Source organism: Bipolaris maydis, assembly GCF_028858645.1.
Source record: "Bipolaris maydis strain C4 unplaced genomic scaffold PSV08scaffold_7, whole genome shotgun sequence".
In the NCBI taxonomy this organism is placed as follows: domain Eukaryota; kingdom Fungi; phylum Ascomycota; class Dothideomycetes; order Pleosporales; family Pleosporaceae; genus Bipolaris; species Bipolaris maydis.
In genome coordinates, this window is record NW_027093863.1 from 1,199,128 (window position 1) to 1,212,909 (window position 13,782).

The 13,782-nt window shown below is 49.4% G+C and overlaps 4 protein-coding genes across 4 annotated transcripts; 2 read left to right on the forward strand and 2 right to left on the reverse strand.

The window, feature by feature from the left end:
• Positions 1-358: 358 nt before the first annotated feature.
• PSV08DRAFT_390841 (P-loop containing nucleoside triphosphate hydrolase protein) lies at positions 359-2,814 on the forward strand (the record flags this gene model as incomplete). The annotated part of the gene is made up of 2 exons (XM_014227027.2): positions 359-2,530; positions 2,582-2,814. The coding sequence occupies 2 exons, from the start codon at positions 359-361 to the stop codon at positions 2,699-2,701; spliced, it is 2,292 nt and encodes a 763-aa protein (XP_014082502.1). The 3' UTR covers positions 2,702-2,814.
• Positions 2,815-4,269: 1,455 nt separating this feature from the next.
• Positions 4,270-6,916, reverse strand: PSV08DRAFT_362412 (C6 zinc finger domain-containing protein; the record flags this gene model as incomplete). Its single annotated transcript, XM_066093024.1, has 4 exons — positions 4,270-4,409; positions 4,470-4,628; positions 4,681-5,629; positions 6,578-6,916. 4 exons carry the CDS (start codon positions 6,914-6,916, stop codon positions 4,270-4,272), a joined length of 1,587 nt encoding a protein of 528 aa, XP_065949130.1.
• A 335-nt stretch (positions 6,917-7,251) lies between these two features.
• Positions 7,252-9,869, forward strand: PSV08DRAFT_402033 (pre-mRNA splicing factor component-domain-containing protein; the record flags this gene model as incomplete). Its single annotated transcript, XM_014227024.2, has 3 exons — positions 7,252-7,380; positions 7,435-7,787; positions 7,842-9,869. The coding sequence occupies 3 exons, from the start codon at positions 7,252-7,254 to the stop codon at positions 9,700-9,702; spliced, it is 2,343 nt and encodes a 780-aa protein (XP_014082499.1). The 3' UTR covers positions 9,703-9,869.
• A 1,984-nt stretch (positions 9,870-11,853) lies between these two features.
• Positions 11,854-12,249, reverse strand: PSV08DRAFT_351729 (uncharacterized protein; the record flags this gene model as incomplete). The annotated part of the gene is made up of 1 exon (XM_014227023.1): positions 11,854-12,249. One exon carries the CDS (start codon positions 12,247-12,249, stop codon positions 11,854-11,856), a length of 396 nt encoding a protein of 131 aa, XP_014082498.1.
• Between the last annotated feature and the right edge of the window lie 1,533 nt (positions 12,250-13,782).

Here is a 13,782-nt window from a genome sequence, read left to right on the forward strand (position 1 = left end):
GTGGAGAAGACTGCGGCGGCGGAGCACGGCAGCGGGGTTGTCGGTGAGGCGGCGGGCAGAGGCAATTGCTGCGGGCAAGCAAATCAGTCACGGCGGCGGCGATGGGTCACAGCAGGCAGAAAAGAAGCCACTCCGGGTAGAGGGCGCATGTATATTGATCAGACTCATGGCGGCGTGTGTGGGTGGATATTTGGTGCGGTGCCTGGCAGGCCGTGGTGGTTCGCGCCAAGCGTGGAGGGTAATGCCTGTGGAGCTCCGTACGTTAGTTCGATGCAGGCTATTCCTACTCCGGTCGCCGCATAACTTTTTCTACGTCCGGCCATCTTCACCACGCGCAACCCACGAGCAAACCGCAACCATGACTGCTATGCCCAAGCGCGAGTACGATAACGACGACAGCGCCCGCGTCAAGCGCGTCAAGACTGAATCCACCGGCAAAGGCGACATGGACGCCGCCTCCAACCCATACCTCGCGCACTGGAACGAGGCCAAAGACAGCGCCGCCACCGGTCAGGGCCTCAAGGGCTTCAAGCGCCATGCTACCACCACTGCGCAAGCCAATGCTGCAGAGAACGGGCCTAACAACCCCTTCACCGGTCGCCCTCTCTCCAAAAAGTACATGAGCATCCTCGAGAAGCGCCGCGACCTGCCCGTCCACCAGCAGCGCGATGAGTTCCTCAAGCTCTACCAGGAGTCGCAGATCCTTGTCTTTGTCGGTGAGACTGGTTCTGGAAAGACTACACAGATCCCTCAGTTCGTTCTCTTTGACGACCTTCCTCAGACCGAGGCCAAGATGGTCGCTTGTACGCAGCCTCGTCGTGTCGCTGCTATGTCGGTGGCCCAGCGTGTGGCTGAGGAGATGGACGTCGAGCTGGGTGAAGAGGTCGGATACAGCATTCGTTTCGAGGACAAGACGGGGCCAAATACCATCCTCAAGTACATGACGGACGGAATGTTGCTGCGTGAGGCCATGAATGACCACAACCTCACGCGCTACAGCACAATCATCCTCGACGAGGCTCACGAGAGGACCTTGGCCACCGATATCCTCATGGGTCTGCTCAAGGAAGTTGTTCTGCGCAGGCCCGATCTCAAGCTCATCATCATGAGTGCCACTCTCGACGCTACCAAATTCCAAAAGTACTTTCACAACGCCCCGCTCCTCGCCGTCCCTGGACGAACCCACCCAGTCGAGGTATTCTATACCCCCGCGCCCGAGCGCGACTACGTCGAAGCCGCTCTCCGCACTGTCCTCCAAATCCACGCCACCGAACCCGAGGGTGATATCCTGCTCTTCTTGACTGGTGAAGAGGAAATTGAGGATGCATGCAGAAAGATCAACCTTGAAGCTCAAGATCTCAGTCGCGAGGGTGGTGCCGGCCCACTGGTTGTATACCCGCTCTACGGAACTCTGCCTCCGGCCCAACAACAAAAGATCTTCAATCCCGCTCCTCCGCCATCAACTCCTGGTGGCCGCCCCGGACGAAAGGTCATTGTTTCTACCAACATTGCCGAGACATCGTTGACTATTGATGGAATCGTCTATGTCGTAGATCCGGGATTCAGCAAGCAAAAGGTTTACAATCCTCGCATCCGTGTCGAGTCGCTGTTGGTATCGCCCATCTCTAAGGCATCTGCACAGCAACGTGCTGGACGTGCCGGACGTACACGCCCCGGTAAATGCTTCCGGTTGTACACTGAGGCCGCCTTTAAGAAGGAGCTTATCGAGCAGACATATCCTGAAATTCTGCGCTCAAACTTGGCGAGTACGGTTCTGGAGCTAAAGAAGCTCGGCGTTGACGACCTGGTGCATTTTGATCTTATGGACCCTCCTGCGCCCGAGACTCTGATGCGTGCGCTGGAAGAGCTCAACTACCTGGCATGTCTGGACGATGAGGGCGAGCTTACCACCCTGGGAAGTCTCGCATCTCAATTTCCCCTGGACCCTGCGTTGGCAGTGATGCTCATCACTTCTCCCGAATTCTACTGCTCCAACGAGATGCTGTCTCTTACTGCACTCCTCTCTGTGCCCCAAATCTTCGTCCGCCCTGCGAACAACCGCAAGCGAGCAGATGAGATGAAAGACTTGTTCGCGCACCCTAAGGGCGACCACCTCACAATGCTGAACGTCTACCATGCGTTTAAGAGCGAAGACGCGCAGGCAAACCCAAAGCAATGGTGCCATGACCATTTCCTGTCATACCGAGCGCTCCAACAAGCCGACAATGTCCGTCTCCAGCTTAAACGCATAATGGAGCGTGAGGAATTGGAGCTTGTGTCTACGCCATTCGAGAACAAAAAGTACTACGAGAACATCCAACGTGCACTTGTCGCAGGCTTCTTCATGCAAGTCGCCAAGCGTGATGGAAACGGCAAGAGTTACATTACAGTCAAGGATGAGCAAAACGTTCTTCTGCATCCCAGCACAGTGCTGGCTGAGGACAGCGAATGGGTCATCTACAACGAATTTGTGCTCACTACGAAGAACTACATCCGAACTGTCACCTCCGTCAAGCCTGAATGGCTCATGGTAAGTACATATAGTTCCAAAGTTTGCTCGTCGCATACTGACTGTTCACAGGATATTTCTCCCAACTACTACGATTTGTCACAGTTCAAGAAGGGCGAGATCAAGACGGCGCTGCAACGTGTTGTCACCAAGATTCAACGCAAGGAGGCTGAGAAGGGAGGACGACGATGAGGACCTTCAAATTCTCTCTACGAAATGGATTTATGCAATACTTTGGGATGAGGTGCTGACGCTAAGCACCAAAGATAATAATGTTGGATTGTAACGACAACGTCTGATTTCTAGGGGCAGTATCATCCAGTATGAGTCTCGCAAGTATGTCAGATACCTCTAACGCTTTTGCCCTTCAGAGCAGGGTGATGCACAAGAAAGTAATCACGGGCCTTTAAGATGGCTAATGAGCCTCATGGGGGACGCGTCGTCGCCAGTTTTGAACCAAATCTTCCTTTTTCTTAGCATTGATAGACAATACTCAAAGCCCCAAGGAGGTCGGTTCTATGGGGGTTACGTTCACCTGCTACACGAGCAAGGTGGCCACCCTATGGCTGCAGATGGGGCTGATTTACATTTGGTACGGCTATGTGTGAACGATTAGAGAATTTCAACAATTAGATGCAGTGGCATTCACAGAAACAACATTATGGTCCATACCCTCTCTGTTAAATGTTGATATGCAATAAGACTAAAAAAAAACGTGCATCAGCCGAGCAAAAGCTCCATAACTATCGACACCAAATGTCTCTGTTAGTTGCCAGATAATCTCTCATTTGCTACTATGCATATCATCAGTATCACTGTTATTATGTGATGCACACATAGATCAAAATAGCTGACTGGTTATCGCTGCTAAGAGCACCTCAATCTGTGGCAGTGCCATCCCTTTGTCTCGGTCATACTCTTATTTCGTTATGTCAATCTGTCTTTTTGTAAACAGGCCACTACATTGAAGTTTTGCACACACACACACACACACACACACACACACACACAGATCCGGGTAACTTTAATCACATGTAGCAAGACAGTTATATCGTCGCGACACTACCTAGATAAGCATACTCAGTCACGCAAAACTCCATTAAAGAGAAAATTACGCAACACATAATTAGCAACTCCCGGCACGAGTATAGTTTTGAACCCGTACCTACCACCCCATCAGCACTAAATCATCATACAAGTACACCCCACCTCTCTCTATTTCTAAAACATGTTGAGTAGCCATCCGGAAGGTTTCTTTACGAATGCATAAACTCAAGTATGGAATGTTTTGATACGAGTTACTTACATATCTACCTACCTACAACCTCTTTGCCCTCATCTCAAGCACAGACGCACTCGCTACTACCAGCACGTTATCCACTATCAATAGAAAAAGAGAGAGAAAAATGCACCTCATAACACTCATGTCCCTCGCCATCGCCACTATCGCGCTGGCAGCACCACGACACCGCGATACTGCACAGAGTTTAAAGGTTCCTTTTTTCACTTTCTTGCCTCCCCCCTCCTTCCCCTCTTCTCCTTCCTACACCTCACCTCCGTTTCTGTGTGTGTGTGATGGATGTATGCATATTTTATCTGTAGTTTTCGAAGATCTATGGTGGACTTCCAACATATCATCTATGAACGTCCGTGTACACATTTTCATGGTGACTTTTTAACGCAAGACCGAAACCTCTGGCTAATGATTGCTACTGTAAATCATTCACCTGTATTCGGGGTTTCGAATGAGAGACATGTTTCTATCGACCTGCTTCTTGTTCGACCAGTGACTGAAGAAGCTTCACCGTCGTTCTTGTATCATAGCCAGTCTGTGTTTCGACTTCGTTGAGAACATTCCAAATTCGTGCTTTCCGTGAGATACCCTGGATATGTTTCGCCGCTGCATCCCCATGTCGTTAATTTCAAGTACAAGGATTGGTCTTCCATGTTGATCACGTACCGTAGAACAAGCCATGAGTAGAAAAAACCATCAATGATGGTGGAAATTCCGATATGGCTATGTCAGTGACTTTTATGGCCTGCTCCTGGATTAGTGGAATGTAGGCTTCGTCCTGTAATTCTGGCTCTGCATAAAGTAGTATGTGCGCGATATGGTACCCTGGTGAGGTCAGTATTGCTTAAGCTACTGTTAAAGGTAAGCTCAAGCGTACAGAATGCAGCTGCCGCAGCTGCAGCGACCGGAAAATACACCTTACAGAAACCATCCTCGTCTGTTTCCCCGTGTGGGATACCAATGAAAGTCTCAGAAAGACCTCTTCGCCATATTTCCATCTCATGTAGGAAATCTTGTCGTTGTATTTTACCAGCTTCTGTATTACCATCTGGCCCAAACACCAGGTTGATTACTCTTGCCAATATCCAAAGAACATGGTTTCCGAGCACGTCCTCTCTCGTCTCACCCTCTACCCAAGAAACCTCCCATTCAGCAGGGTTGAACACCAAGGGCTGTTCGCTTGCCATTGCTACAACGATTTCATGCCGAACGTAGATCCAAAAGTTGGCAAGATCAATGCCAGTCGATTGCGCAGTAACGCGTCGTGACTTGACGAGGCTTACAAGGCCTAGATAGTGCCTCCGATAATCCTCTGACCGTAACGCTCCATGGATCTCATAACTCAACAGCAGCATACTTGCCGTCAGCGCATGCTCATGCTCTGGCATACTTAAAGCTTCAATCAGTAGACGCAGAGCCTCACCGTAGTGTCTTACGGCGCAAACTCCCCACGACGGATCATGACTGGAATTCGAGAGGGCCAAATGGTTGGCGGTGAATGCACATATGCAATGAAACAATAGTGGAGATCCTAGAGCAAGCTGCGGCACCTTATGCTGGTAGGTGGAAGCGTGGTCGAATATGTCCATCCATGTCGCAACGGTGCGTACGTACGTCTGCAAGAGGAAAGCACTTTCTGAGGTCAACCGTATCTTTGGCTTTGGACTAGTTGGCCCTGCTGATCCCGTTGGTGATAGGCCATTTACCGGAATATAGCTTTGAGTTGGCGTTGGGTCCTCAGGGAGTTCTAAATCGTTCATCCGTAGCTTGAAGACATCAACAAGCGAGGGCGCATCTTTATTCACCTCGTCTGCAGATGAATTGGCCTGCGGAGTAACACAGACGTCCACTGGCTGCTCGCATTCGAGTTGCAGACGTTCACAATTTCCACAGATAGGTTTTTTCTCATCACATCGTGTGTGGCGACGCTTACATGTTATGCTGAAAAAGTAGAGTCAACAGAGTGAACGTCAAGTTGTCAGCGTAGTGAACAAACCAGCCTTCATGTCATTAGTTTCCTTGAATTCGTTACTATCGATAAGGACGTCACTTACCTGTTTTGCTCCGCGTCCCGCCTCTTCGCTTCTTTTTGGGTCTGCTATCACTGTCCATTTCAACTGTACAGTTCCGGGGTGCCTTGTAGTTAGGCCAGGAAACGAAAAACCTGGTGACAACAGCACATCGTCAGCGTTGAGCCAAGTGGAGCGTAAAGCTCAAGTACATATAGTTTCTAGTACATGTTGGGTTAGCCTAATCATCGCGTGTTCACGTGGGATATACCTATATGCACCCATGCCATATCAGTAGGGCACAAGCAAAGTTATTCACTGTATAAATCACAAGAATTGACGCCTAAAAACTTTACATGGGTCCAGAAACTCATGCAAAGGTCGTGGATCGTCCCAGGACGAACTTCTTTGAACAACCAATGGAATGCCAGGAACTAGCTATGTTAGTATAGGTAGAAATGCTCGAGCTATTTTACAGTCCAACAAAAAGGATGAATCATTATGTTGTACATCAGGTAGTTATATAATTTATGGCTATCAATATCTAACCAGGTACTTCGCGGTGCATCCGTCCACGAGGAGAAAGCCAGAAGTACAATAGCGTTATCAGGTGGTAGGTAGGCTTATTGAAGTTAGTAAATAGGAAGGTAAGTCTTGTCATAAGAATATGCACCGTTCAACCTTACCAAAAAAATACTTCCATGAGACGACGCCAAAGTGGCATACTTATGTGCATCATATGTATCTGAACATGTTGTTTCGCACACTTCTCTTCATAGACGCAGGTTTTCCATCTTCGTATTCAACACCAGCTGCTCCTCCCTCGCTGTCAAGCCCTTGCAGTTTTTCCATAAGCTCCGCATCAAGCTCCGCTTGCGTCTTCCTCTTGGCCTTTGGCGCTTCGGAAGCCTTATCACCTGACTTTTGAGAATCGCCACCGACTGAGTTCGTGTTCGTGCTATTCAAGCTTGAATCTGAGTAATCCCTGAATGAGGCGAACACTAGCCGCGCAGATAAATACGAGTATCGCGGGATAGAAGAAATAGGAGTAAGGCAATGCATTTGGCGTAAGTGCATCATATTAGGAGATGGGTTGCTGTACATTGAAGCAACTGCAGCGGCATAAAGACTGCGATGATGGTTCTACGTCACTGTGACCACGTCCGCAACGCGAACATAGATAATCATGGCGAAAGCCCACGCAAATAAAATAATGCTTGTAGCTAACTCCCTTGCTATCCGAATCTCCGGTTTCTATTACTGATATTATACTACCCACAAATTCTGAACTCAGGGATTCAAGTGAATTGTTGCTGACCCAATGCAGATGCCTGTTTTTGCCAAGACGCTAGTCTCTGCAGCCCTTTGAACTTTGAGTTCCTCGCGGTCGCATTGCACTGCACGCGCCATTCCACCAACTTCCCGCGAAACCATCCAAAATGGTCGTCACATCTTCCTGGTCGAACGTCGAGGACGAAGTACTGAAGGCTGCCATCAGTAAATATGGGCTGAACCAGTGGTCACGGTGCGCATCTCTGCTAGCAAAGAAGAGCGCGAAGCAATGCAAGGTACGCGCTTTCATCATAGACATTAGCTATCGCTAGAATACTGACACCAAACAGTCAAGATGGCAAGAATGGCTGGATCCGTCGATTCGCAAAACTGAATGGGATCGCGAATCGGACGAGAAGCTCCTGACCATGGCGAAACTCCTTCCCACCCAATGGCGCACGATTGCACCCATCGTCGGACGGACAGCGACACAGTGTTTGGAAAGATACCAGAAGCTTTTGGACGAACAAGAAGCTCGCGAGTCAAGCGATCTAGGACTCGCAGGTCCAGAAGGAGGAGAGGCAGCCCCCTCAGCAGAGGATGTCCGACGCCTGCGTCCTGGCGAGGTTGACGCTTATGCCGAAAGTCGTCCTGCTAGACCAGATGCTGTGGATCTAGAGGATGAAGACAAGGAGATGCTTTCGTATGTATTCCCAGAAAATATGTACATGCGATCATGCTGACTTATTGTGTACAGAGAGGCTCGCGCGCGTTTGTCCAACGTTAGCGGCAAGAAGGCCAAGCGAAAAGCTCGTGAAAGGCAACTGGAGGAATCAAGAAGGCTTGCCTTGCTTCAGAAGAGACGGGAGCTGAAGGCGGCTGGTATCAACATCAAGATTACCCCGAAGAAAGGCAACCACATTGATTACAATGCCGACGTTCCGCTCGAAAAAGAAGTCCCTGCAGGCTTCTTTGACACCACTGAAGAAATCGATCGTAACGAACGACAACGAGAAGCCTTTGACCCGCGAAAACAACAACTTGCGAACAAGAGGAAGATGGAAGCTCAGGAGGATGGTGGGGGTGACCGAAAGAAGAAGAAAGATGAGAAGGGGGGAGGTCTCGCAGCGTCATATGCAAAGGCCGCACAGATGCAGAGGATACGAGAAGCAGAGCAGAGCAGCAAACGACGTGCGCTTGTGCTACCATCTCCACAGGTTGGAGAGGCGGAGCTTGAGGAGATTGTCAAGATGGGAGCAACCGGCCAACGCGCAATTAGCGCAGGAAGCAGCGACAATATAGCGACCCAAGGTCTGATCGGGGACTACTCGAATGTGGTTGGCAACACACCGATCCGAACACCAATGGCGCCCAAGGAAGAGGACTATGTCGCAAATGAAATTCGAAACGCTCGGATGAGGACAGAGACACAGTCTGCTCTGCTCGGTGGAGATAACCCAGATCTTGTAGAAGACCAGGCGCCTGTTTCGTTATCTGGATCCACTTCACGGCATCAAATTGTAACCCCGAACCCGATGGCAACCCCCTTTAGGCAAGCCAATGGCGGAGTAGGCGCGACACCAATGCGACAAGGACCAGGAGCGACACCGATGCGAACACCACGAGACACGCTGCGCTTGAACGGGGAGGAAGACGGCATGCAACTAGTTTCTCAAACGCCTCGGGATATAAGATTGAGAGAGCAGGCGAAGCGTCAAGACTTGAAGAGCAAGCTTGCAGCATTGCCAAAGCCCAAGGAGGAGAGCTGGGAGTTTGAATTACCTGAAGAGCAAGCAGAGCCGATGGAAGTGGAGATTAGCGAGGAGGACGCAGCTGAACGTGACCGGAAAGCTCGCGAAGCTCGCGAAGCACAAGAGGCTGCGGAATTTGGTCGACAAACCCAAGTTGTTCAGAAGTTTCTCCCAAGGCCATCGCTGATCGACATCGATGCCATGATGAAGCGCGCTCTTGATCTGTCTGATCCTGTAGAGCGCGAGGTTGAAGTCGAGATGGCCAAACTCATTGCAAACGACGTTAAGAAGTTTGGCAACGGTCGCGTCACTGGCACCGTACAAAAAATCGAGTCCATATCAGACAAGGCACTCCGAAATGCAAAGATGGAGCTTGCTCTCGAGCTTGCCATGACAACAGAAAAGGACAAGAAAGCCTTCCACTCTGACGTCAATACTGCGTGGACGACGCTGCATGGTTCCACCATCCTCCCTGGTATTGCAGGCTACGAAGAAGATGAGATTGATGAGCATCAGCTCATGGTCGAAGCGTTTGACAAGGCGCAAGAAGCAATCATCGACGCTGCTGAACGCGCGAACAAGATTGAGAAGCGCCTCATGACACACCACGCTGGATATGCCAAGCGGTCAGCTCTGCTACGAGAGAAGATTGGTGGCGCTTTTGCTGCGTTAGAGAAGGCAAGAGATGATCTCAATACAGCACGCACAGCGGAATATAACGAACAGACTGCCGTGGAACGCAGGTTAGAGCGTCTACGCGAGGAAGTGCAGTTTGTCACGAAGAGGGAGAGAGAAGCACAGGAGGTGTACAGGAGACGAAAGGAGGAGCTGGACAACTTGCAAGTTCCCGTCAATGGTGTACATTAGATGGCTTTAATGCGTGTTTATTCTTTTTCTTTTTTTCTCCATTTTGTATATCAATTCAAGTGGGGATGGGTTGCATTGGGAGGGCGTTTTATCGATGCTGCATGATGTGGGTATTAGGACAAAACTGCTAGCTATCATGAGAGTGTTGAAATAAATGATTTGATACCACATTTTATTGTGCTTCTTCTTGTAATATGCTCGCCATGAGTGAATATGGAAAGCAAAGTTTGTCTATTTTTTATGCAGCGCTGATCTTGTTACATAGGGAAAAGATATCTGGACAGGTATCCGGACATTTCCCAAAGACACATATAATATGTACTATGATATTACATCTCCCCACTCAAATTCGCTATTACACTACAACACTACACTTCTCCTAACTCTCGGTCACCTCTATAATACTACATAGCCCATCCAGTCCACTCGCAACGCAACACCAAATCTTATCCTTCACGCCCCCATCACCTATCAGCCTCACACCCTCTCTACTCAACCAACTCACCCCTCCTCTGCACACGTTGACCTCACCACGCTCATCTCCGCGCCACATCTCACCACGTAAGCAAAAAAACAGTCTATTCGCAGCTAAAACACGTAGATGGTAGATTTAGCCGCCGCTTGCAATGCAAAAAAAGGTCAGCAAGTGCATCGGACCGTCTAGGGCAAAGTATGTATATTACGGTGGCGTGACATGGACGACCTGTTTGTTTTTGCGCCTTTGATATTTCTGCGTGAGAGAAAAGGGTTGGGGAGAGAAGAGGGAATAAGCTTTATTGCTTAGTTTCTAGAAGCTTTTTTTTCTCTCGCTCTTTGAGTGTTGCGGAACAGGCGAGAAGATGGAAATGAAGATGTGTGTTTTTTTTTAAACAGTGGCTGTTTGTTTGTTTCTTGATGAGCCTGTGGTGGAAAGAGAGACATAGGTCCACGCCCTCCAGATGTCTCCCTCACTACTAAAAACACCCTGCTGGCTTTGGTGTGTTGCAGCACTTTGGCTCAATTAGTGGGCTTGGAAGAGGTTTCTTAGAACTTCTGCTAGTTTCAAATAAGTGATAGGTCGTTATTCTCTGGGTCACTTGTTGAAATGGGTGGGTTTCTACATATACCACGATTGCTTGCATGCAACACCTCATTCTCATAATATGAGCATACACTGCAACACACAACGATGTTTTTGATATTCCCCTGTGAACTTGTCGTTGCACTGACATACATGTTAGTCTCTAGAAAATATATCGTAAGAAAAGTTGCATGAAGGTACGGGAATGGTTCTTAGACTCAAATTACATCAAGTCTTCAAGCTGCTATCAAGAATCCAGATACACGGGGAAATATTCTGGCACGTGACCTGTGGCGAGCCAGAACAGACTGAGCATCCTTTAGCTAGCTTCTGGACACCATGATAGAAGGTGTTGTATTTCAGAACAGACCGTTTTGTCGATTTTAGGAGGATATGTTCATTTCAAACATAACACCAAATCATCACAGCGCACCCAAACAGTTCGAGCTCATTTGTTTCAAAAAAAAGTTTGAATTCTCTATTCGTATTTCATAAAAAAGCACACCAAGGTGAACGATGATATCTTCATCTCACCCGTCTATGGAACAAAAAAACAAGTTCCCATGGATGTCCGTCGTTGGGAGGACAAAGTGCAATGAAGAGGGGGAAACACATTCCCCGAGTCCCCCCTCATTCCAGAGTCGCAAAAAAAGGGTGTAAAAAAAAACCAAGAAAACCAGCTTGATGGGAGTACCGAGGAAGTGGAGGGTAAAACGGTTGTCCGTGCTACCCTCTCCCTCCGCGGACCGTAGTGAAAAGAAGCTGTATGGAGGGGGCCTGCATAGCAAGCAAAGAAGTGTAAAAAAAAAAAAAAGAAACAACCCATCCTCGCCCTGCATTACTAGGCAAGAAGGATAAGAGGAAAAAAAAGGGGGGGGGAGGGGATTTTACACCCGCCCATTGGCAAAAGCAAGACCCAGCGTACTTTTTCCCCATCGAAGAAGAAGTTTCGAAAGGGGAAAAAAAAGGAAAAGGAAAAGGAAAAGGAAAAAAAAACGCCAAATCTCCGTCTCCAACCACCTTTCATCCATCATAAAAAAAAAGCCAAAAAAAAAAGAACGCCAGATGAAGAAGAGCGAGGCGCATTTTGTTTATCGCTTTCCATCCAAGACCTCAAAAATGCCTACAACAAGGACTTCGCTGGACCCCCTGCCGGCACTCGGCCTGGGCTCTAGGACATCGAGCCCCTGCTCAAACAGATGCTTCTCCTCCTCGAGCTCGAACTCGAGGACGCTGGGCTTGCGGCGCACGGCGAGCAACTCGCGCAGCGACGAGCCGGACGAGGAGCGCTGGCTGTGGGGCGACGAGTTGCGGGTGAGCGGGGAGGTCATGGAGGAGGAGGAGAGGATGGAGGAAGGGGAGGCGGAGCGCATGGAGGCGCCGCGGGTGGGACTGAAGGCTGTCTTGAGGCGGCGGAGGGAGCCCGAGGTGCTGCGGAGGGGGGTGAAGGACTGGAAGCGGTTGGTGCGGGATGGGGAGGAAGGCATTTTGGCTTGTTTGTTTGTTGGAAGGATTGAAGGTTGTTTGGGTGGGAGTTCTCTCAGAGAATGTAGTAGAAAGTGGGTTTGATGAAGAGAGTCCGACTTGATTTCCTTTCCAGAGGGGGGATAGATGGACGAGGAAAAAGAAGAGAGAAGAGAAGAAGTAATCAAGCAATGCGGAAGAGGGCAAAGCAAGGTATAAGGATAGTCTTGGACAAGGTTGGTGGCGAAGGTAACCAAGGATTCGGGTCCGTCAGCTCTCTCTCTCTCAAGCTTCTTTTAGCGAGTCAAGCAACGGTAAATGACGTTGGCAAGCAAAAGATATGTCCCGGCGGGTAGGGATGACAGACGGGTCTGAGCTCGTGTGGGTGGAACACAGTTGGATAAAAGGGTAAGGCGTGCGAGTTTCGTGTAGATTTGGCTCTTCGCACCAAAAAATAATGGACCGAGACCAAGTACACAAGAGAAGGAAGCGGGAAAACCTTGTTGAGATTTGAGTCGTTTGCGCGTTAATGTGGCGTAAGTGAAAACAAGCGTTGAGTCGTTGCGTTGTGACGTGCGTTTTGCCGTTTAAAGTAAGACGGACGGGTTGTTGTGTGTAGTAATACCAGCCACGACACAGTGGAAGCCAAAGGAAAAAGCAAAAAGCAACGAATGAATCGTAGAAGAGAGAGGGGGAGGGAGATGATTCAGCGGTTTTTTGGGAAAAGAACGAGATGACAGCAGCCTTTTGAGACGCAGCAGAGAAACAGGTGCGGGTCCCCTTTTTTTCTTCCTAACCCCCTTCCCCCTCGTCTCCCAAAGCTGTCGTGTCGCATCTTGTGGATTGAGAGGACGCCAGTGCGCTTGCGTGTTGCGTGTGCCAGGGAACTTCTCAAACCATGGAACGACGCTTCAAGTGGACAGGGGCGGGGGTTCTGGCCCATTGTTTGATCGCCGGCCCAAGCGAACTAGCGAGCGAGAAGTCGATGGGCGTTGGTTTCCTACTACCAGAGTCGTCTACGTAAGTACAGTGAATGGGCTTTGCTGGGCCTGCTGGGCCCTTGCAGGGCGCCGCGGACAAATTGCTCTGCTCATTTCCAGCCAGAGGCCCTGCAATTGACAGGGGAGATTGCATGGCATTGGACCGAGTAGTAAGGATGATCCATATCTCCCTCTCTCTATGCTCAACCACCGGATTGTGAGCGATGGACGTATCCTCAACGTCTTACTTGCTTTCGGCCGAAGGGATATAGCGCATTGAGCGTCGCTTTTGTTCTGGTTACGTACTATGGGGCCTTGATGTCGCGACGAGTCCCTTTTTTTTTCTTCCTTCTCTTTACCCTTTGCATACGACTGGAACATGCGTCCCCCTCATGCACAATTGGCTTACATATGGGCCATTTTTTTTTACCGTGCAGAGGCTTCTCCGCCGATGGCGTCCCGTACCGTCCTCACAGCAGAAAAGAGTAGTACCAGTACGGAAGGGTGCAAGCGACCGATTGGGTACAAGAGACAGACGAGTGTTCTCACCGGAGCATCTATACCAATCTAGCTGGC